Here is a 23032-nt window from a genome sequence, read left to right on the forward strand (position 1 = left end):
GGGGCTGATAGCTTATCGGGAGGAAATCCAAATGTCACATTAGTTGAGAAAGTTGGAAGATTAAATTTTCCAACACCCTTCATCTGCTGCTGACATTTAGGGGCCTTTTTTTTTTTCCTTTTCTTTCCCTCCTCCCTCTCCTCCCCACATCTCCCCAGCGGGCTGAGCAGCGAACGGCAGCCCCTGCCTGCAGCCGGCACCTGCGCCATGCTTCTCCCTGCACCGGAGGGTGCTGAGGCTGGTGCGCAGCCTCCCACCATCATCCCCTCGCTCCCAGCCCTCCCCAAGGACCTCCCCGGCAGGGGGGCGGGTGCCGGGGGGCTGATCTTGGGGTGAGCGGTACCTTCACCTGCAAACTGTGTCCCTACGGAGGAGGAGAAGCGATGACGTTGGGTTCGGAGGGGGACAAAATGACACGATCCCACTTCTCATCGCACCAGCCCTGCGTCCTGCAGGGAGAATGGGGACAAGGACCAGGGCTTGCACGGATGTCCCCAGGGGTGGATGCCAGGCCCTGATGGACACTGTACTGCCACCAGTTACATCTCTCCAACCACGGGAGGAGCAGTGACAGCAAAACTTCTCATCTGTCACGTTACAGACTGGGAACCAACAGCTCCTTGGCTGATGCGAAGCAGAAAATGAAGTCTGTAACGTGGTCCTCCAGCCGGGACCTGGGCACGGCTCCAACGGCTCCCACCAGAGAACAGCACAACCCAGGGGATTTTGGCCTCAGCTGTGAGTTAAGCATCATCCCCTGCCATAAACACAGTACTAAAGATGGAAAATCGCTTTATTTCTGTGTTGTTCTGCCTGCGATACCCAACTGAGATCATCTGCTGATTTGAACGCTTGTCCCCGGATAAACCCCATGGCCCTTGCTGGTGGCGAAAGGTGAAAACTTCACTTCTGCAAACATTTTGAGAGCCCTAGGGACCCCCAGGAAAACTTTCTGATGTTCCCATTTGTTAAAAACCACTTGGAAATCCAAAATCTGTTTAGGCAGATAGTAGAGCTGAGGTGAAAGCAAAATGAATAGGAAGCTCATTTCTTTCTTGCCGTAGTTAAAGCCGGCATAAGGCTTGTGAATAAGCCCCAGTTATGTTGAATAGGCATTGTCCATCAGAACTAACTCCATTTCAGCTAGATCCTGCTCAATTTAAATATAAAAATTGAAGCTAAATAAAGAAAAGACGGAAAGCACGCTATTTAGTTCCATTCAGACCTTCGGGTATCATCTCCCTCCTTTTTTTATTTTAGCATCACCTTTTCTCTCCATTATTTTTGCTGGAATTAAATTTGCTGGGATTTCACAGGGAAGCAGCAATGGCATTGAGAGGGAAGTGCCCTCCCTGCTGAACCCACAAAGTTTGGCAAGAGGACACCCCCAATTTTGCTCAATTTCTCCCCAGAGGAGGACTGAAGTCAGTGTGGCCGATGATGGATTTGCAAGGCTGTTCCTCCCCGAGGACACGCCACCTCCCTTGGGGGAGGCCTGGGGACAAGGGAGCTGAGCCCCACGGTCCCCTGGGATACCGTGCCATGCTGTGGTGTGCAGGTTCTCCCCTGTGTCCCATGTGCCAGGGGGACTCGGTGGGCACAGCTCTGAGGTCAAGATGCCTCCTATCTCCTAATCCTACCTAATATAAGCAGGGTTCTCTCCTCGCTTGCGGAAACGGCTAATCCCAACGGCCAGGAGGTGCCAGCTCGGATGGCTGCTGCCGACACCGGCTGGGAATGGGCAGCCAGGACCAGTCAGGGTAACACTGGGCATGGGGACGTCCAGCTCCCCTGTCCCCTGCAGTGATGGCAAGAGCCCTGCCCAGCCTGATGGATGCGTCAGTCCTGCTCCTTGCCCCCGCCCCGGGCAGGGATCTGCCCCGCTCCCCAGGCTGTCTTCTCCTGCCACAACCGCCAGCCAGTTTTTCCTCTGCTTCTATCCAAAATCTGCTTTAATGCATTTTAAGCCCATTAGCACCATCCTCTACGGAGCTGCCATGGAGAGCAGGATCTCCCCCTCCCTCCTTTGGCAGCTTCCCCCAGGCTGGGGAGGGACAGGAGACATCCCCTGCTCCGGAGGAGCGGTAACCTGAGCAGGGGGGACCTGCTCGGGAAAGCAAGTGCCCTCCCCTTTGGTCACAGCACCAACCCGACCTCTCCCTTCCACCTCCTGGACTCCGTGAGCTCCAGCTTCCCCTGCCAAGGAGCCCTCCTGCTGTCACCGCCTGGGGACAATGCACCAGTGGTTTGACAGTAACTCTGCTTTGAAGGCATCCATCCGCGGCTCCAGCCCACCCCAGCTCTGCTCTGGTGCATCACCTCCAAGACGGGGTGAGAGGAGAGCTGGAGCTTGGTATGGGGTTCATCGCGGAGCTGGTGGGACCCCATCAAGCCTGGATCCTCCCCTCCCTCTGCATGGGGCTTTCTGAAGGCTTCTGGGGCCACCCGAGCATTATTTTTGGATGAAGCCATGTGGTTTGCAAGCGATTTGCTGCCCACGCCATGAGCTGCTGCTCCTTCCCTCCCGCTGCGGTACTGTGCCCCAATGGCACAGCTGCTGCCAGCTCTGCCTCAGGGCAAGGACCGGTCCCAGGGCACCCAAGCCCCAACCCCGCTCTGCTTGGGGCTCCTGGCCAGCTCCGAGGACACCATGATGCACTCACTTCCCAGTGGACCTGTGCCGAGAGCAACATCGACCCAGCGAGCTCCTATTTCAGAAGGATCCCACGGCACAGCACAACGTAGGAACCAGGCGATCCGTCACCAAAGCAGGGTGCCGCGGGGCAGCAGCCATTGCCGGCGGAGCGCCCCACGCCCACAGCGTGGCACCTGAGTGCCGTCACCGTCACCGCGCAGAGGAGCCGGCAAATGCCAGCCCCCTTGGGAGCGCCAGGAGAGCGGAGCTGTCGGGTCTGTATTTAAAGCACTGATTGCCAGAAATCACGGGACAGCTGTGCCGGGAGGGGGGCAGAGAATTAGATTCAGCGTCTAATTAAAGGTTTGCTCTTCATTTGAATTTCAGATGCCAGCTTTAATTTTGGAAACTTTTGCAGACAGCGGAGCAACCTGCCCACCTGCCTGCTGCCGGGCCCGGCACTGGCAGACAGATGCCACCGTGGCTTGGCTAGGGGGGACTGGGCACTCGCTGCCCACCGCAGAGCCTCATTACGCCAGCTGTAATGAATGCTGTGCTGTCATCCCCCGGTATGGTGCTGGGAGAGCCCCGGCAAGGGGCTCAGTGCTGGGATGGGGTGGTGACTGTGCCGGCGGCGCAGCAGGGATGGTACTCACATATTCGGTGTCAGCCTTGGAGTCGTAGTACTCGATGTCTTCCTCCTGCAGAGAAAAGGGAGAGCTGAGTTAGCACTGGGCAGGGATGGGGGTAGCAGAGGGGGCCCTCCCCTTTACTCGTCCCTTTGGCACCTCTGTCACCCTGCTGACCGCCAGCATGTTGCGGGGGACTGAACCCTGCCCACCCCACGCTGTCCCTGGGACATGGTTGGGACCCCACATCCCCCTCATCCTCTCCCCAAGGACCAGCCATCTCCTGCTGCGCTTCCCTCTGCTCACGGCTGCTGCCCAGCTGCAGCAGCGTGGGGCCATGCACAGCCTCCCCCATGGCCCAACAGCCCTGCCACGGTGCCACCGGTGTGACCGTGACCTCTGCACTGCCACCGGGTGCGAGGCTGCACCACGTGCCCGCAGCCGGCATGCTTTGGTCCTGCTGCAAGCATCGGAGCGGCAGGAGAGCCGGGGAGCGTGGCAGGCAGTGGCCCCGCAGCCGGCAAAGCTGCCCTCCCCGCACGGCAGAAACAGGAAGAAAAGCACCCTCGGCTTCCACAGAGAAAGGCATGTCGTTAATTTGGGGTATTTAGAGCCGATTTAGGCAGAAAGGTCTGCTTGGATTCCTCTTCCCCACGTGTCAGGACGCGAGGCAGCTGATAAAATTCCTAAAGAGGCAATTCGGAGAGCGGCAATGCTGTCACAACAGCGTTTCGTGTGCCATCAGAAGGGGTAATTAAAGGGCACTCGGAGACTCGTCTCTGCGTGCCGGGACGCGAGCGCGCTGCAGCGGCAGCCGTGGCGGCGCTAACATGTCTGCCACTCAATCAGCCGCCAGCAGCCGCCCCGCAAACCAGCCTTCCTCCCCGCACGCACAGCCAGCGCTTCGGGATGATGATTGCTGTTATTATTTAACGAGGAAAGCAATGTGGGCCCAGAACAGAAACACAGCCAAAACCTTAATGGTGCTGACTGCATCCCTGTCCTCCCCACTCCTGCTCTGCCGCTGCCCCTGCGGCACACAGCCTGGCCATGGGCTCGTGCCGGGGATGGCGGCACCGTGACACTCAGCCCAGCGTGGCCACAGGCTTGTGCCAGGGATGGTGGCACTGTGACACTCAGACCCAGCCTGGCCACGGGCTCGTACTAGGGACTGTGGCACCATGACACCCAGCCCAGCCTGGCCACAGACTCGTGCTGGGGATGATGGCACCGTGACACTCAGACCAGCCTGGCCACGGGCTCATGCCGGGGATGGTGGCACCGTGACACTCAGACCAGCCTGGCCATGGGCTTGTGTCACGGCTGGTGGCACCATGACACCCAGTCCACCCTGGCCACAGGCTCATGCAGGGAATGGTGGCACTGTGACATCCAGCCCAGCCTGGCCGTGAGCTCATGCCAGGGCTGGTGGCACCATGACACTCAGCCCAGCCTGGCCACGGGCTTGTGCTGGGGACAGCAGCACCGTGACACCCAACCCAGCCTGGCTACACACTCATGCTGGGGCTGGTGGCACTGTGACACTCAGCCCAGCCTGGCCATGGGCTCATGCTGGGGCCAGTGGCACTGTGACACCCAGCCTAGCCTGGCCACCGGCTCATGCCAGGGATGGTGGCACTGTGACACCCAGCCTAGCCTGGCCACAGGCTTGTGCTGGGGACCAGAAGGTCTGAGCATCTCGCCAGAGAGCCGACGCCACCCGCTCCACTGCCCTGGCCCCACCGGGAGCTGGCAGCCCCTGACGCCTCCCCAGCATGATCCTCTAACCACAACCCTGCTCCCCAGAGCCCTTTGCTGCTGCTGCTTCCCCAGGCTGACAAGACACAAGGCCGTCAAGAGGTGGGAAAGCCCCTGGAGCAGCGATGCTGCTCTCTCGGGGGCACCAGTGGCAGGGGGACACGGCTGCGCGGCTGATGTCCCCTGGGGACGGGGATTGCAAAGGGCAGTTTCAGCATCCTGCTGGGCAGAGGGGCCGGTCCCTGCCATGGCCTCTGCGACTCTAATCACGGCGATAAGACATCACCGAGAGGGGAAAGTGAAAAAAACACCAATCGACGCAACATCTTCCAATTTCTGCTATTAAAAAGCCTAGTCATTAAGGGAATGTACTTATTAATTATCTGTGATTTGTTGTGAGATGCTGAGGGGTTTACAACAACAAGAAAAGAGGAAAAAAAAAATTAATTTCTCTTCGGATGCCCTCCCCGTGCTGCTGCCGGCCCCACGCACGCCCCTGCCCCTCGCCGGTGCTGCCGTCTCGCCGGGTCCGTGGCCATCTGCACTTCCTAATTAAAGGAACCCCCGGGAGACCCGTAACACAAACGAGCTAATTTCATGTTTAATGATCTTTAATCAGAAGTGAGTGTGACTAACAACAGCCATCCAGAAGGTGCTTTGTTATTCATTTTATCTTCCATTGGCTCCTCCAAAAAGCTCGGCTCCCCTCTGACAGGCGGTGGCCCTGCTCCTGCGGTGGGTGAGAGGGTGGCGAGGTGACACTCGGGGAGGAGAGCCGGTCCCCTTGTCCTGCTTTCGCCGGCCCCAGTGCTCCCATGGCATGGCATACCACAGCATGGCACGGCACGGGGAGCAGACCTCCTGGAAGGACGCCTCTCCCACTGGTTTCCCTAGGGATCACAGAGCCCTTGCCATGGGCTTTTTCAAGCCCTGACAACCCCAGGAGCAGCTGAGTGAGATCCCAGCCCCTCTCCATGCCACGGCTGAGGTTTGCACATGTGAGACGGCGCGTGTGGGGTGGTCAGTGTCGCCACGGCCCTGGCCCCAGGACATCCTCTGATGCCAGGCTCCACTCTCCTTGCCACGATCCTGCTGATGCTGCAGGGCTTCTGGTATGCAAGGGAGCCCGCAGGAGCTGGCAGGGCATCCACATCTCTGTCATCCAGAGGCCAGTGGAGCCAGTGACAATTTATTCCAGGAAGGAGGGACAGGGCCCTCAGAGACCCTCTAGAGAGATGCTGGGGGTCTCCCAAGAGGCAACACAGGGCCCTACAATTTCCTCTCCCTAATATTTGTTTTTTAAACCATGCTTGCCTCCTTCATGTAATCCCCTTTTCCTCCTCCTCTGGTCCACGTTAAACCCAGCACCCGGTCTGTGTAAATAGCACTGATATTTCTAGAGCCTTTCAGAATAAATACCAATAAAGAAAACAAGGGAGTGAAGATGTCGAGGGATTACAGGGCAAAACATTGCCCCCGTCTCTTGCAAACGAGCCTGCAAAAAGCACTTGGTGAAGGGGAGGCAGACGCCGGGTAGCTGCTCCTCGATGATATGTCAACTGCTGCCCATTTTCTCGCGCCGTAATTGCCAAACAGCATCTGCGTAATGGCACTGCCAGCGCCGTGTTGCTGGCGGATAAGCACGGGGTTATTTCAGTCTCCTAAACCCTCACTGCAAGTGAGGGGGAAACGACTTTGGGAGTTCGGTGCAATGGCAGACCGCTCTGCAAACGCCGCTGAAGCCATCGCCCAGGCTTCTCTGGCAAAGCCACCAAGCAACTGCTGTGCCCACCCCAAACCTATGCGTTCGGTGTCACCAGGCAGCCACCGGCCAGGGCTTGACCCAGGTGGGACCTCCTGGATGGGGCTCTGGGGATGCTGCGTGCCAGAGTCTCCCTGGGGACCCTACCTCCTGCTTGTCCCCCTTGAGCCCTCCCCACCAACCCCGTGCTCCACTCCTGCGCTGATTTTACAACAAAATGCCATGCAAAAAGCTAATTAACGAAACCAGGCTGCGAGTGTCTGGATAACCGCAAGCTGGAGCCCTGCCAGCAGCTTGAGGGAGGACCCTGCTCCAGCACAGGCTCTCCCTGGCCAGGTTTGAGCCAAAGCCCATGACAAGGAAGGACACAGGAGGTCTCCGGTGGGCAGTGAGGGGCACTCCTCCCCGCCACCCCCCCCCACAGCCTTCTCCAAGAGCACCCAAATAGGCCTTTTTCCACCTAAAACAATCACAGCAACTAAAAATAACTTTAGAAAGGTCAGCACTCTGCTATCTCTCCGCAGCCCGGCAAGATCAGGACGGAGGGATGCTGGCCCAAACCTCTGAGTCAGTGGTCTAACGAGGTGGCAATCAAACCACGTCATGCACACAGCTGCCACCACCCTGAAAAAGTCTCGGAAGGAGCTGCCGGTGGCACATCAGCTCCTTGCTCCAGCCCATCCAGCCGGAGCACGCAGCCGGCAGTGACACAGCAGAGGGGCCACGGCTCGCTCTCCCCTTACAGCTTGTCTATAAGATCACCCGAGCTGGCTAACCCCTCTCTCACGGATCTCTTGTGCTCTGCAGGATCACTTGCGGCCGTTTTATAAGGGTCACCCTGCTGACTGCATGCCCTGGGCGTGCTGCGGTTTTGCAGGTAGCTCCCACTGCACTGCATTCATTTTGGTCCATCTCAGCCCTCCAGCTGCAGGTTTCATTTCTCCAAGCGGCATGGGTGACCCCTGCGGTCAAGAAATCTCTTTCAAGATTTAATTGGCTCTGGAAGAGCCAAATCCTGCAGTGGTTTGCCTTCCAGGCACTTAGGAGGAACTCGGAAGGCGGTGGGCAAGACAAACTGGATCCCAAGCTGGTACCTGCCTCTTTCCCAGGCAGGGCCAGCATCCCAGCCCGCAGCGTGCCCATGTGCGGATGAGCCAGGTGACCGGGATCTGTGCCTGGGCATCTCAGCAGGTGGGGAGAACACGCGTGGAAGCTGGCATGCCCACACAGCACCAGTGGCTCTGCTCACAAGCCCATCTTTCCTCTGCCATCAGCACTTACAACGAGCAGTGAACATTTAGGGAGTTCTTCATGTCTCTGAACCATTAAACATGCAGAAATAGCAACAGATTTTGCTTATAGCTGCACCTTTTGTATGGAAAATAGCCTGCAGCGTGTCACGCGCCTCCCACCACCCACAGCCTTGTGTCTGCGTTAAGGGCTGGGTGGCAGCAGGGGACGAGCAGGGGGACACAGTGTGTTCCCACCGTAGCATTGCTCCTGCCAAGCCCACCCGCATCAGGAGGAGCAGGATGGGACTGGCCTATGGCCATGCCTGGGGACGGGTCAGCGCCGGTCAATCTGTCCCAGCTGGCAGCTGGGGCTGGAGGTCCCAGTCAGGTGAGGGCTCATCCCAAGCTCTCCCAGTCCTGCAAGAGGCACAGCAGCCTTCTCGGCTGTGTATCAAGACAAATAAAGTGTTTCTGCACCAGCTGCCATGGGGCAGTGTGAGGGCCACAGCCAGGAACAGGCTCCCAGAAGGACTGGATGAATTCCTGAGTGAAATTCTGCCCTGGAATCACAGCCACGCCTGGCTCTGGGCATCAGGATAAATACCGGCAGCAACTGGTAGGAGCCAAACCATTTATTTCCACTGGGCTAGAGCTGTCCTTGTCCGTTCACATCACGATGAATCCTTCCCCGCTCCCCGGGAAGGGGAAAATATTCATGGTTAGCCCCAGCCACCACGGGCTGCCGGACGGACCCAGGGCCGCACTGGTGGGGACCATGCCTCTCCTGCAGCCCTCGCCAGGCGTGTCCCCTCGCATCCCATCCAGCAGCAGAGGCCGTATGCATTACCCAGGACAGGTGGAAACAGTCATCATAATCTGCCTTGGCATCTTTTTTTTTTTTTTTAAAAGCAATTTCCTCCCTCTGCCTCTCTGACGGAGCTGGGGAAATATTTAAGTGACCCGTCAACAGTTTTTTCATCTCCCTGAGAAGATGTTTTATCTGATCCTGCCTCGCCGGCTATTCTTCTTTACACGGCATCTCCTGTCCGCTCCCGCTCCTTCGAGCCTGCCTCGAATGCGATGTGGTTGCTTCTCCCCTCCGCTGCACCCGAGTACCACGGGGATGCCAGCACCTGCGCAGAGCCGGTGGGTGCGGGGGACGCCCTGCTCTGCCAGTGATGGGATGGGATGGAATGGAATGGGATGGGATGGCAGCGCCAGGAGGGAAGCCAGCGGCCCCCACACCAAACCATCACACCCATGGGACTGCCACGGGTGGCCCGTCCATCTTGCAGAGAGGGGGGGCGAGGGGAGCCCCCTCCAGCCCCGTCCTTGGCTTTCAAGAGGGAACGGCACCAACCCGGGGTTTTTGTGAATGATTTTCTTGTTCTGCTTTTCGGCCAGAATGGCTCTACAGCAAGGTTGGTGCTTTAACACAGTAATTCTCCGAGCGTAATGAAAGCTGACATTATATCAAACACAATAAAGACTCTCAGTTGATGGAGATCATTCCTGAACACACAAACCCATTAAACTGAAAAAAAAAATATCAATTCTACACACTTGCCAGCCAAAAGAAAATGTGATTTGTTATCTAAAAGGGGGTTATAAACACAGCTTCAATGCACTTTCTGTGCTGTAATGAAAACTGGGCTTGAAATGGCAAGACGACTGCAAATTAGAGTATTTGATTTTATTTTCTAACTTTTTAGGTAAACCTTCTACAAGGGCAAGTGCAAGGTTACGGCGACGATCTTTCTGTTCTCGGCCGATAAGTAGGATCTGTAATTAAAGGAGGAGAAAAATGAAAGGGGGATAAGGAGCTGGCGTTCGCCCTTCTAACGCTGCTTTGAACACAAAGCCCTGCCTGCATCGCCGCGGCAAACCCGCAGGAACAGCCGCCGGTGGCCACGCGTGGCGTGACGCGGCCACCGCTCCCACCGCAGACACGCACCGGGCACACCGTGCCCAGAGGGATGCTGCATCCAGGGCTGTGCGGCCGTGGAGGGGCATCCAGCCGTGCCGCCACGTCCCCCTGCTGTATCCCTCACCTTTCCTGGGCGGCCGGGAGCACAATCTCTGTTATTCTTCTTGTCCTTCCCTATTTGGCAAACAGCGATCCCGTTTTCCCCGGAGTTTCGTTTCTAATGGAGCTTGAAATTATCTGGGCTTTGTTATTTGCTTGCGTGCTTGCGGGCGGGGGTTATGGATGGAGACAGCGGCGTGGGGCTGCCCGTGCTCCCTCTGCCGCCTCCGCACACCCCACCGCACCCCAAAACCACCCACGCTGTGCCCAGCACTTAAACCCTGCCCCTGGCAGCTCTTACATCCACAGCTCAATGTATAGCTATTTTTTCTTTTCCAAGAAAAAGGGCTCTGACCCTTCAAACGCCCCTTTCGAGCACCCGAAAGGTGGGGAGAGGTGGGAGGCAGGGGGGTGGCAGGGGAAGAGGGGAGCTTCCCAGTGTAGCGACGGAAAATGCAGCAGGGAAGAAAAACTGGGAGAAAAACAACAGTAATAAACATTTTATGAAGCAGAAAATGGCTTATAAAGAAGTCAACTTTTAAAGGCAATTTATATAATCCTGCCAAGCGCACATAAATGCAGGGATGGCTCTCTGCAGCGTCGGAGTGTCCCTTAAAGGGACAAATAGCTCCGGCCACCCCAGCAGACTGACCGGCAGTGGTGACGATGCCCTGGGATGCATTTTGGAGCTGGTGGCACAGACCTGCGCCTTTGACGGTGTCCCCTGGGTCAGCACGGCCCCTGCTCCCACGTGCCGTGGGTTGCAGGACACCACCGCTGGTGGTGCTGGGATGCGGCTGAAGGTCTGGAGGAGCACCTAAGGCACTGGAGGAACGCGGAGCATGTAGTTGGAGAGGAGCTGGGAGAACATGGAGCCGGCTGGGACACCTGACGTGCAGCAAGGTGGCTTGTCAGCGAAGATAGACGCAAAGGATGGCAGCAAAATACTCAACAGGACCTTCCTGCGTTTTTATAGGTACGTTGTGCAGGTGTCTTGCCTGAGCAGGGCGGCAAACAGAGGATGGAATCCTAGTAAACAGCATTGCGGCGTGGAGTGCAGCCCTGGCACCTCCATCTGCTGCCGGGGATGGTCTGCACTGCTGACATGGCTGGGGGACACGGCTGGGGACATCCGGAGCAGGGGGACAGCCCTGATGTGCCTTGAGGGACAGCCCCATGGCTCTGCGCAGATTGGAGCCACCCTGTCCCGGCAGACCCCCTGCAGAGCCCTGGTGCAAGCCTGGAGGCCAGAAGGTTCTCAACTGGGAAAACTGGTTGGACAGGCCACTGCAAACTGGGAGCTTTTGGTGGTCTCTTATAGTACCAGTGCTGGGGGGGTCCCAGCATCCCGTGGCGGGAGCCCGCCCCATGGCAACAGGACCCAGCCCTCGCCAGGGGTGAACGTGCATCCCTGAGAGACCCTCGCTGCGCAGGCGGGGAAGGGCACGGCCTCTCCCCACTCCACACCACCAAGGGTGATACAACGGCCCCACACTGCCAACCCCTTGTCCCTGCCCTCTGTGCCACCCCCAGCTGCCACCCAGCCATGGGATGAAATGAGCCAGAGGGACAACGTGAGGGGTGCCCTTGTGCCATTGCACAGGTGACCTTGGGGCTAAGACTGCTTTTGGCCAACGGCTTTCAGCCAAGGGTCTACCTTGACTTCCGCAAGGCGTTCGACATGGTCTCCCACAGCATCCTCACAGGGAAGCTTAGGAAGAGTGGGTTAGATGAATGGACAGTAAGGTGGATAGATAACTGGTTGAAAGGCAGAGCTCAGAGGGTCGTGATCAGGGGCACAGAGTCTAGTTGGAGGTCAGTGACGAGTGGTGTTCCCCAGGGGTCAGTACTGGGTCCAGTCCTCTTCAGAGTATTCATCAATGACCTGGACGAGGGGATAGAGTGCACCCTCAGCAAGTTTGCCGATGACACAAAGCTGGGGGGGGTGGCTGACACACAGGAAGGCTGTGCTGCCATACAGAGAGACCTGGACAGGTGGGAGATCTGGGCAGAGAGGAACCTTATGAAATTCAACAAGGGCAAGTGTAGGGTGCTGCACCTGGGGAGGAATAACCCCCTGCACCGGTACAGGTTGGGGGCTGACCTGCTGGAGAGCAGCTCTGTGGAAAGAGACCTGGGAGTCCAGGTGGACAACAGGATGACCATGAGCCAGCACTGTGCCCTCGTGGCCCAGAAGGCCAATGGCATCCTGGGCTGCATCAAGAAGAGTGTGGCCAGCAGGTCGAGGGAGGTCATCCTCCCCCTCTACTCTGCCCTGGTGAGGCCGCACCTGGAGTACTGTGTCCAGTTCTGGGCTCCCCGGGTCAAGAAGGACAGGGAACTGCTGGAGAGGGGACAGCAAAGGGCTACCAAGATGATTAGGGGACTGGAACACCTCTCTTATGAGGAAAGGCTGAGGGACTTGGGTCTCTTCAGTCTGGAAAAAGGACAGCTGAGGGGGGATCTTATTAACACTTACAAATACGTAAAGGGTGGATGTCAGGAGGATGGGGCCAGGCTCTTTTCAGTGGTGCCCATGGTCAGGACAAGAGATAATGGGCACAAACTTGAGCATAGGAAGTTCCACCTAAACGTGAGGAGGAACTCCTTTCCTTTGAGGGTGGCAGAGCCCTGGCACAGGCTGCCCAGAGAGGTGGTGGAGTCTCCATCTCTGGAGACATTCCAAACCCACCTGGACGTGTTCCTGTGCCACCTGCTCTGGGTGACCCTGCTCTGGCAGGGGGGCTGGACTAGATGATCTCCAGAGGTCCCTTCCAACCCTATGATTCTATAATTCTATGAAGCGCTCTGGTGCACAGGAGAGCTCTGGGGACACGACCCTGGCTTGACATGAGGGGTCCGAGGGTGGGCATGGACAAGGAGCAGGGATGGGGCAGGAGAGCATGGGGCGATGGGAGCGTTTTGGGAAGGGAGAAAGCACTTTGCAAAGCCCCCCGAGGTGGGAGGCTGAATTCCATCCCTTTGGGAAGGCCAGCACGGCCGGTGTGTGGCTGGGAAATGTGAAAAAAAGCGGAGAAAAAAGAAACTTCCCCCATAGAGATGGGTCGTGAGTGATTGCTGGCAGCAGCCTCCCAGCCGCTCGGGCTCCTGCTCCTGTTTCATTTTCCCCCGGACTTCCATAGCAACCCATCTGCAGCGAGGTTTAATGGGGCTGCCATTAGCACTAATGCAGCGCAAACACTCAGCATCTGCCGGCGCGCCTTCGGATGGAAACACAAAAATAACCGCGCTCGCCGCAATCTGTCATCGACTCCGGGGCGAGGTTAGGACGCGACATGCCGGGAGAGGAGGGGAGAGCTGCGGCCAGAAGGAACAAGCTGCTTGGTGGGGAGGAAGGAGAGGAGGAGCTGGAGATGCTGCGCTGCTGCCTTCGGTGCCCGCTGCCCGTGCCAGCACCGGCAACAAGCCGGGGGCTGCAGCAGGGCCGGTGTCACTGTGCTGACACACAGGTCTGACCATGCCCTGCCATTTTATGGCCAAAGGACAGCAAAAGGAGGTTCAATGCCAGCAGTGGGAACCATTTATGCGTCCCCTCCATCCCTCTGCTCTGCCTGGGAGACAGGGCTGAAGCAGGCAGGGCTGATGAAGGCAGGGTTGATGCAGGCAGGGCTGAAGCAGGCAGGGCTGAAGCAGGCAGGGCTGATGAAGGCAGGGCTGATGAAGGCAGGGCTGATGCAGGTAGGGCTCCCTGCTGGGGAGAAGCAAAAGCCCAGCAGCCCGGGTGCTGTGCGCGGAGCCGGGCCAGTCCATCAAGTGTCCCAGCCGGGTCTGGGCTGTCCTGATAAAAGCTGCGGTGAGCTCTGCGGTGACGCATCGCTGCACATTGTTTCTGGGTGACTCGCTCCTAATTACCTTGATTAAGTGGTTGCAAACAGTGCTATTAAAAATATTTTTTTTCCACGAAAGTGGATTTCTGAAAGGTTTGTGCCGTGAATGGCAAAATGAGCCAAGAGCTCCCCAGTACTATAGCCTTTCCCAGACTGTTTTGTACCCTGGTATCCCCCTTGCAGCAGGTCTCGGTGACCACGAGTGACAATGACAACTGTCTGCTGGACAGAAGGGCCCGTGGGGACACCTCACCTCTCCTTAGCGAGGCTGTGCCTGCTAAGGAAGGGAAGGCCCCTGCAAACTCAGCCTTTCCTGGTGCCTATGGGACACAGCTCCTGGGGGGACGAGAACTGGCCACGAGCATCCGCCCCATGCCGGCCATGTGGCGAGCAAAAGCCAAGCAGCTCAACACCTTGCCTTCTCTTCTGCTCCTCCTGCCTCTTCCTCTCCACATCAAACCCTGGTGACCATCACCATCGGCAGGAGGGTCTGCACGACGGGATGTGGCTCCATGTCCTCATCTCCTCTCCTCCCCAAGCGGATCGTGGTTGCAGACAGAGAAACACCCCCCAAAACGCACCAGCGAGGCCCGGCAGCGGGGCTGTCCCCGGGCTGTCCCCCCAGCGACGGCAGGGGGTTCCCCAGGGCTGGGCAGGATCCAGCCCGACCTGGAGGAAGGTGTTGGGTGGGTCAGGAGTATTTTTTATTGTAGACTCCGTTTGCACTGGAAGGAAAACAATCTTTCCTTCCTTTTGTATTATCATTATAATTTGAGAGCATTTCCAGGCAGAATCCTTCAGGTTCCCGCTGAGCGCCATCACCGCCAGAATTACAAAGTCAAATGCAATCATTAAACCCGCATTTTCCCTCTCCTGGCCCAGATTGCTCCTTCCCCCAGAAACAGCTCCCACCGCCACTGCTGGCAGCTGCCAGGGACGTGCCGGCGTGTGACCATGGCCGCTGCCATCACCCCCCGCGAGACCCCGCTCAGCACCAAACCCGCTGGGGGTGAGGGTCTCCCCACACCCTCAGTGTTTAACCACCGGCTTGACCTTCACCTCCTGCCTTCTCCTTACAGCGTGCGCTGGAAACAAGCTCAAAATAGCTTCATTTGCTCTCGTTAGCGCTGGCAGCTGGCGGTGCTGGGGCTGCCTGCGTGCCGAGGAGACGGCATGGCTAGTGGTGGCTCACGAGGGAGCCAAGAACAGGGCAAGGAGGGAAGGAAGAGCTGAGGGATGGGAGCTGGGATGGGATGAGGAGCTGATTCCTGTGCCAGGAGTCATCCCCGAGGCTGGTGCCTCCACGGAGCCCAGCGTCCAGGAGGGAATGGGGTGGGAGCAGCTGGGACGCGCACAGAGCCTTACCCGGATGTTGTCCTGCCAGTGGTGAGCTTTCTGGAACTTCTCCGCCGCGTTGGCCAGTCTCTGCAAAGTAAGCAGGAGAGGAGAAGTGAGGCCGGGGAAAGCAAGAGGAGCCAGGCACGGTCCACATCAACCCAGGAGTGTGGATGCCACCCCAGCACCCGCCCTCCCTCCATTCTGGGGATCCCCCAGGACCCCAACACCTCTCTGCCACGCAAGGAGGCAAGCATGTGGGCAGTGATGCCTGGAGAATGATGTCCCAGGCATGGACAGCCAGTGTTTCTCTGCCTGCTCCCGCCTTTCCTGAAGCAAGCCGGTGCCTCCAAAGGGATTGCTGCCACTTGAACTCAATCAGGGCTGAGCCATCGCAGCATGGTGGCTGCTGGTGTTACCAGTGGAGCTGAGCGGGCTCTCGTTTGCACCACAGGGCAAGGGTTGAACCCGGATGCCTGCGTCCATGGCCCCCAGCTCTCTGTGGGGCAGGGCAGACCCCTGAAAACAAAAAACCCTTTGAAATGCCCCAGCGCTGGGGCCCAGAGGTGTGCAGCTCTGCCCACGCTGATGAACCTCTCCAGGTGCCTATGCCCTCCTTCACCCGTCGCTGGCCCAGGGCCATCAGCTTGGTAGCACGGAGCGCATCTGCAGCACACCAGTGCTCCCAGGGAGCCGGGGAGCAGGAGAGGAACCATCTGGGAGAGGCAGCAGCTCTGCCCGGCTGAGCTGCCTGCCCAAGGCTCACCCACAGCTGGGGCAAGCACAACCTTGCCCCCCAGCCATGAGGCCTCAAAGGAGACCCAAGCATCCTCATCCTGACGGCTCCAGAGGCAGCAGGCAGTTCGGGCAGGCTGCTGCTTGGCTGGGGTAGAACCAGGGCTCGCCAGGAGCAGCGTGAGGTGACGCTCAGCACCGGGGCGGCCTCGGGCTGAGCCATGAGAGGCCTCGCCAGCATGGAGAGTGCATCAGGGCAGGGCTGGAGAGCAGGAAGCCCCTGGGGTACTGGCAGTTGCTGAGAAGAAGCTGCAATCCAGCCTTTAATGGCTCCAAAGGGGACAGACAGCAGCCTCGTGGCACCTGGCCCAGCCAACCCGCTCCCCACTGGCCGCTGGCTTTACAAGGCTCCCGGGGAATACACACTGCAGAGGTCTCAGCTCCAGGGTTGAGTGGCTAATTTGTACAGGGTTAATTAGCCATGAGGCTCGTGAGGTTGTCACAGCCCAGGAAGGCTCCCTAGCGAGTTAGTGGGAGACGCATGAAGGATGTGCCTAACAGCAGGCGCTGCTGCATTGCCTGCTCCTCGGTTCCCTGCATCCCGCAGCAGGATGGGATGGGACACACTCTGCTCCATGCTCTGCTCCACGCAAGCGATGCCAGCAACCGGAGTGCAGGCAGGGAGGGGAGCCCCAGTCACCGCCAGCCCCCCAAATCAGCTAGGAGGAGGAGAAAGGGGCACCAAAATCAGGGTGACAGCCTGGGCCAAGCAGCAACCCCAAATCACAGCCTGGGGAGCATCACACAGACACAAGACTCCCGAGGTTATTGCATGCCCGACTTTCATGCTGTGAACCACAAATCCCAGAATAAACCAGCACTTCTTTGCTCAGCAGGGACCCGACATGCTGGTGAGAGTCCATCGGGGCGGCAGTGGAGTCCAGCTACGTCCCTGGGTATTTATTTCCCCAGGGCGTGGAGAGAGCCTGGAGATAACAGCACACACACACGAAACTATGGGGGTGGGCAGGAGCCCTGGCCACAGCCACACGTGCCACAGCTGCCATCCCTGCTGTCACCAGTTCCTCTGGCAGGGATGCAAAATGCCTCATCCCTTCTAAGCGGATGCTCCGAGGGCAGGAAGCCTCGGGGCTTCATGGTGTCTCCTTCAGGTGCCCCCACTGCCTGCAGGAGAGCGGCAGCACCCGGCCCCGGCAGCACCCAGCCCCGGCAGCGTGGCAGGAGCAGGGTGACGACAGCGGGTGCTGTATTACCAGGAGCACAGCAAAGCCCAGGTACTCGAAAGTAAGGCAATGAGCGGTGAAAGACATCATAAATCTGGCCCTCCCCAGCCAGAGAACGCAGCTTGTTCTTATCAGATGCAGGGAAACGCGTATCCATCACCACATAATCTCAGCACACACTGGTCGAAACTTTCCCGTTTAATCTTTTCTCTCTTTTTTTTTTTAATCTTGATTTCCAAATCAAAGTGCTTGCTTTCAATGGCCAGCATCCAAGGGCAAAGATCAGCTATCATGCTGAGCGCTGAAACAAAATACCTACAGCTCCAGTGGCAAAGAGAACGGGAGACAAACCATGGCTGGACAGAAAAGCCAAGTAATGTCAATTTTTGAGGCAGTTTTGTCGGGGAGGGACTCCCCTGCACAGCCACGGCCCTGTCACCCCCCAGCCGCCTAGAAAAGCTGTGGCCCAGTTCTGCACCTCAACCCCCCAGGCTTTTCTCCTCTGTTTATATATCGAGATGGTTGATTAAAGGCGAGCATTTATTCTGAGTTGCATTTAAGGCAGCAGTGATGAAATATGCATTTTTCTATACTTGATAAGAGCGTGTTTGTTTATTATGGGCCAGGGTAAGATTTATGGACATCTTTAACTATTCATCGCCCTGTGCCAAGTGCCTGGAGGGTTGCAAATGGTGCAGCGAGGGACAGCTACACCCAGGAACGACACTTCCACAGAAGATATTCTTCCTCTGGAAAACATCAATTCATCAAAGTCGATCCAGACACAACTTTGTTGCTTTTTTTTTTTTTAAAAAATATCCAGATGTTCTTGTTTGATAAATAGCACGTTGCGGGGACAGGGGAGCCCGCAGCAGGGTGGCACAGCCGTAGCAGGGTGCTGTGCTGGCTCCTGGCTGCTGCCGGACACCTGTCCCAGAAGTGTCCCCGGAGCCTCCCAGCTGGTGCTTCTGCAGCATTTTCCTTGTTAAAGACATTTCGGTCCTGTGACCAAGACAGGGACTGGGAGGAGAGAGGGACCAAGAGGGCAGCCAGCCAGCCCTCCTCTGGCAGAGGGGATCCTCTGCCTGCCTCCGTCCCTGCGGGGGAACATGCCTGGAGCGATGCCGTGTTGGGGGGCTCCCGTAGGACCAGCCCCATCCCATCCCTGACTGGTACTAAAGGGGAGTCCAGAGACAGGATGCTGGCATGACGAGGATGGGTGATCACTGGATTTGGCACCCTCCAAAACTGTGGCAACAGGGAGAGGATCCCCAAAAGCTATTTGGGACAGCTTTGCTCACAAGCAGGACCCAGAGTTGCGTGTTAGGGCTGGGAAGGTGCTGCTGCCCCAGCAAACCTCCCCAACCGCATCTCCCTGGGGAAGGAGACGGGTCTGCCTGGAGCCACACACTGCTGCAGGACATTCCCATTAATGCCAAATGAGTTCATCATGAATAATGTTATCGTGATCAATACAGCTCAAGGATTATTTCTAATCCTTAATAATGATTAAACCATTATTTTTCAAGTGTTACAGATCAATCAGTCCATCTCGAGGTGCACTGCGTGCAGGGACTGTGAGATGCCCGGGATGCAGGCGGCACAGCGGGGAGCCGGGCTAGGGTCCCCTGCCCTTACAGAGCAGCCACCAAAACCTCCTGGGGTCAACTGTGTGGTTCCAACAGCATGAAAAATTAGAGGAATTACCAAAAATAAAGCACGTGTCTGAAATACCTGCAAACTTCCAGCAGGTTCTGCTGCAGGCACTGCCCTGGCCGTGGCACTTTAAGGAGCGCGGTTCTTTCCCCAGAAGTCACCGAGGGCTAAGGACAGGAGATTTAGAGGCTGAAACCACCGAATTGAAATGACTCCGCAGGTCATAAAAGGCCAGCAGGAGATTTGCAAGGGATTGGAGATCCCGATGGCGGGGTCTGCGAGGGGGAAGGTGCTGAGCGGGCTTTATCGCTCCCTGGCCTCTTTCGTATTCCGCACGGCGCTCCTCTCCGCCTCGCTGCTCACCCGGGCAGATCCATCAGGAGCTCCCTACTCAGCGCGCTGGCTTGCCTGGGATTAAGGAGCCTCAGGGACTGCACGGACTCGGGATGGGCAGGTGGCACAAAAGGTGGCACGGCCGGTTGCGCACCCTCCCCCCCGAAAGCCACGTGGGAAAGGAGAGGGGGGACGAGGTGGGTGACATTTGCTCTGCCTAGAGGGTGGCACATCCAAAGGCACGGCTGCTGTTTTCCCCCCGCTTTGCTCCAGGGCCTCATTTCTCATCCCCGATCACCCACAGCTCACCCACCCCACCCCAAGCATGGCTCACCCACACACTCGCCCACAGCAGCCCCTCTCGGGGGGCAGCCGGTCCGATGCCCCGAAGCTGCTGGGACTGTCCCTGCTGTCAGCATCCCCGCTGCTCGAGGGGACAGCACGCAGGGGGACTGTCCCCAACGTAGCAAGCACCCAAGGGTGCTGCCCACCTCCTCCTCATTGCCCCTTCTCCCCGTTCGCACCTGGGGCTCTCCTGCATTGCTCCAATAATTTTGCACAGTGGCTTTCCACGGGAAACCAGTCCAAGGCTTTGCTAAATCTCTCTTCGCAGCCCCCACATGGCAATAAGTATGTCCGGGCTGTTCCCACCTCAGCCAGATCAGTGGCTTTAACTTGGGAGGCAGCGGAGCAGAGACCAGAGCGGCACAGGGAGGCCAAAGGCCAAGGCTGGATTTATAAAACAGGATTACGGCAAACACCCCACGAGAGGAGACCGAGCAGCCCTGCATAATGGCAGCAACGCCACTCTTGCATCCCAAGCCTCCCCACGGAAATAAAGCACCCCACACCTGTGCCGACACTGCGGGATGCTCCTCGGGGAGCCTGGGATGGTGTCCCAGGGTTCTCCCAGCTATGTGTGTCCAGGGATATTTGCTCCAAGGGAGAGCGGCTCCTGCTAAGCCTTCATTTAACTGCCCTCCGTGTGGCTGTTATCACCCTCATCTTGGCGCCTTCCCCGACAGCGTGAAGTGTATTAACCTCCCGCACCTGAGCACGCAGCTGGAAGGAGAGATCTTTGCTGGAGATGAGAACAGCCCAGTGCTCCTGGGCCGGAGAGGTCCACGCAGCATCTCACCATCCCAGCCTGTCTCCCAGAGCGAGAAAACACGGGTGAAAGGTTAAGACAAGAAGGTGACAAACAAACACACACAACAAAGCCAAGCAACGCAAGCCCCAGGGAGAAACACCCCCCCAGGAGCTGGTTTTGTAGCTCTTCCTCCTCCATGATGAAGGAACAAGGATGGCACAAGCCCTCTCCTTTGGCACCAACATCCCCCTCCATGGAAGAGGCACCCCGAAACCGTATCTGTCGCATCTGGAAAGGTGAAAGCCCATTCCCAGCTTCACACACCTCCACCCTGGTCTGCCTGCGTGCAGCAGAGCAGAGGACACCTCTCACAGTCCCACCAGCTCTGGGGTGCCACCACCCCAGCTCTCCCTCTCATCCCAGCCCATCCTCTCCCCCTTCACCGAACTTGCTGCACACCCCCCCCAAGCAAACCCTGACGGCCCAGCGCGCGCGCCAGCATCAAAAAATGATCAACCAGCGACAAAAGATGACAACCCCCTTATATACACATAGGGAATATAAATCTTGAATAAACACTGTAAAGCAGCGAAGCATCTCATCCTGTAATAATCTCCGAGACAGTTGATCCCAGGGCTCTTATTACCCCCGCAGCCGTCATCTGAAATCCAGTTGGCAGCGGGCTCAGCCACGGCTGAGTATTGATCAAGGAGGCAGCTTCAAACACGCTGCAGCGTTTTTCTTTTGGAGCACTAACGTGTTCATCAATAACTCCCTCGGCCGCGTGGAGGGAAAGGGGTGGCCGGAGCCCATCTCTCCTCCTCTCTCGCCCACATCCAGCCCGTCCCGAGGCACTGGCTGACAATGCTCTGCTGCCCGTGGGAGGGCAAATAGAGCCCCAATGAGGAGTAAAGAGCAGGTGGCAAATCCTCCAAGGGCTTCCAGACCCCAGTGTTGAACTGGTTGGTTACAAGCACAAACCTGGAGCCAAACCAGAGCCAGAGCCACTGCAGACACCACGCGGGGCAGTGGCACGGCCAGCACCCGGCTCTGGGAGCCTGGCACAAGCCCCAAAGCCACAACTTTCATCATTTTACTGACCACCTCAGTCACTCACGGCTCTGCAGAACAGCTGCGCGTGGCTCTTGTTCCCCTGTCAGCGTCTCTCTCTGCTCCTTCTCCTCCAGAGCCACAATTCTTGCTGGTAAGAAACACCATCACCAGTCCCGACAACCACAGGGACGGGAGGAGCGAAACACCCCCAGCAGAGGTACCCGTGTGTTTGCAGAGGGGCGAAGGAGTGATGGGAGAGCATTGCTGGCCAGGGGGGGTTTCTCCTACCCTGAAGTATCGCTCAGGTCGCCAGAACAGCTTAACTTCTTGCGAAAGGAAAAGCACCAAGGGCGAAAGGACAGTGCAGCTAACCAGGCATCCCGCGGCAGCCGAGCCTTGCTGGGCATCCTCTTCAGCTCTTCTCCCCTGGGAGAAAAGCCCCTCTCTGTTATCCTTCTCCTGGTGTTTCTGCCCTCCCTGAGGGCTGACATTCGCTTTCCAAAATCACAAGCAGGCTCTGCCCCAGCTCCCCATCGCCCTGGCTGTTCCCTGGGAGGGGAAAAGGAGGGTGGGGGGGGCCATGCCCTGTGCCCCCACAGGGACGCCTGTCCCTGGGGACCAGCAATAGCAAAGCCTCAGCTCAGCTGCTCAGAACCTCCCCGGCTCCTGTTTTCACCCACACAATGCCAAAAAACCACTGCCCCATCCTGCCTGGGGGAGGAAGGGTGAACACGAGGGTGCAGGATCTGTCCCCACCTCCCCCAGCAGCGAGACAGGGACATGGGATGCAGGACGGACAGCCAGGGCTGGGCACAGGCAGGGCCAGGCAGGCCTGGGCTCTCTCAATGTCCCCTTCCCCTGCACGGAGCCAGCAGAGGGGGTTCAGCCACTCTGGCATCGCCGCTTCCCGCATCCTCCTGCCTTCCACCCCGGCTGTACGGCAGCAAAACCTGCTCCCGCGTTAGATGTGCCTTTAAATCACACTGCTAAATGCCATCGTGCTTAAGCCCTGCTGAAACGTGCTTCTGCCTGGCTTTGGGACACAGCCAAGCCAGGCACACTTGCCTCCTCCGTTCAGGACCTGAGAAAAAGCACTTTCCCCTGCCCCCTTTGCAGGCTATTTGCAGTCACGATACCTTTCTGCATCTTCTACAGTTGATGGAGAAGAAAGCAGGGTCCTCTGCTCCGAGATCCCCACATTCTGCCAGAGGAAGAGCCAAGCAGGAGGCTTCAGCTGCCCAGCCTGCTCTTGATGGAAGTCTCTACCACTTCCATAGTAGTCAGATCAGTTAAAGTCTAACTATTTCATTGCCTAGATGAAATTTTGTCTGGCAAGGAAGAAAGTCTCTCTTGGGATGAAGCTGGAATATTGATAGCTGCCTCCTGGGAGGGCTGGGGCATGTCAGCAGCATCCCAGAGGGGTGATGGATACAAACCACCCGACAAATGTGGCTCCAGCGCTGTTTGTTGGCTGCAGGTGGGACAGACGTGCCAGGGCTGTCCAGCTTCAGGGCTGCCCATCCCCATCTGAGCCCCCCGGTAATTGCAGCACCGCTGCCAGACGCACACACCGAAGCCAAAAGCCCACCAAGCACCACTCCCCGTGGCTCTTCCTATCAGCTGCTTTGGGGAGAGCAAACACCATGGTCCTGCTGTGTGCTCGGTGGCACCGGCACGGCGGGGACAGCGTGGGCGA

The 23032-nt window shown here is 57.8% G+C and overlaps 1 protein-coding gene across 3 annotated transcripts in view; it reads right to left on the reverse strand.

Moving 5' to 3' along the window:
* CACNA2D2 (calcium voltage-gated channel auxiliary subunit alpha2delta 2) overlaps positions 1 to 23032 on the reverse strand; it is a 226210-nt gene that overhangs the window by 30654 nt on the left and 172524 nt on the right. For all 3 annotated transcript variants that reach the window (XR_008468742.1, XR_008468741.1, XM_054216511.1), the window contains exons 4-5: positions 15256 to 15315; positions 3292 to 3336 (exon numbers count right to left, since the gene is read on the reverse strand). Coding sequence is in view for 1 of the 3 variants with exons in the window: in XM_054216511.1 (XP_054072486.1) it covers positions 3292 to 3336; positions 15256 to 15315 (105 nt within the window). In the remaining 2 variants the exon portion in view is untranslated. The remainder of the gene's footprint in view (positions 1 to 3291; positions 3337 to 15255; positions 15316 to 23032) is intronic.

The sequence above is a fragment of the Rissa tridactyla genome, chromosome 10 (assembly GCF_028500815.1).
Source record: "Rissa tridactyla isolate bRisTri1 chromosome 10, bRisTri1.patW.cur.20221130, whole genome shotgun sequence".
NCBI classification, from domain to species: domain Eukaryota; kingdom Metazoa; phylum Chordata; class Aves; order Charadriiformes; family Laridae; genus Rissa; species Rissa tridactyla.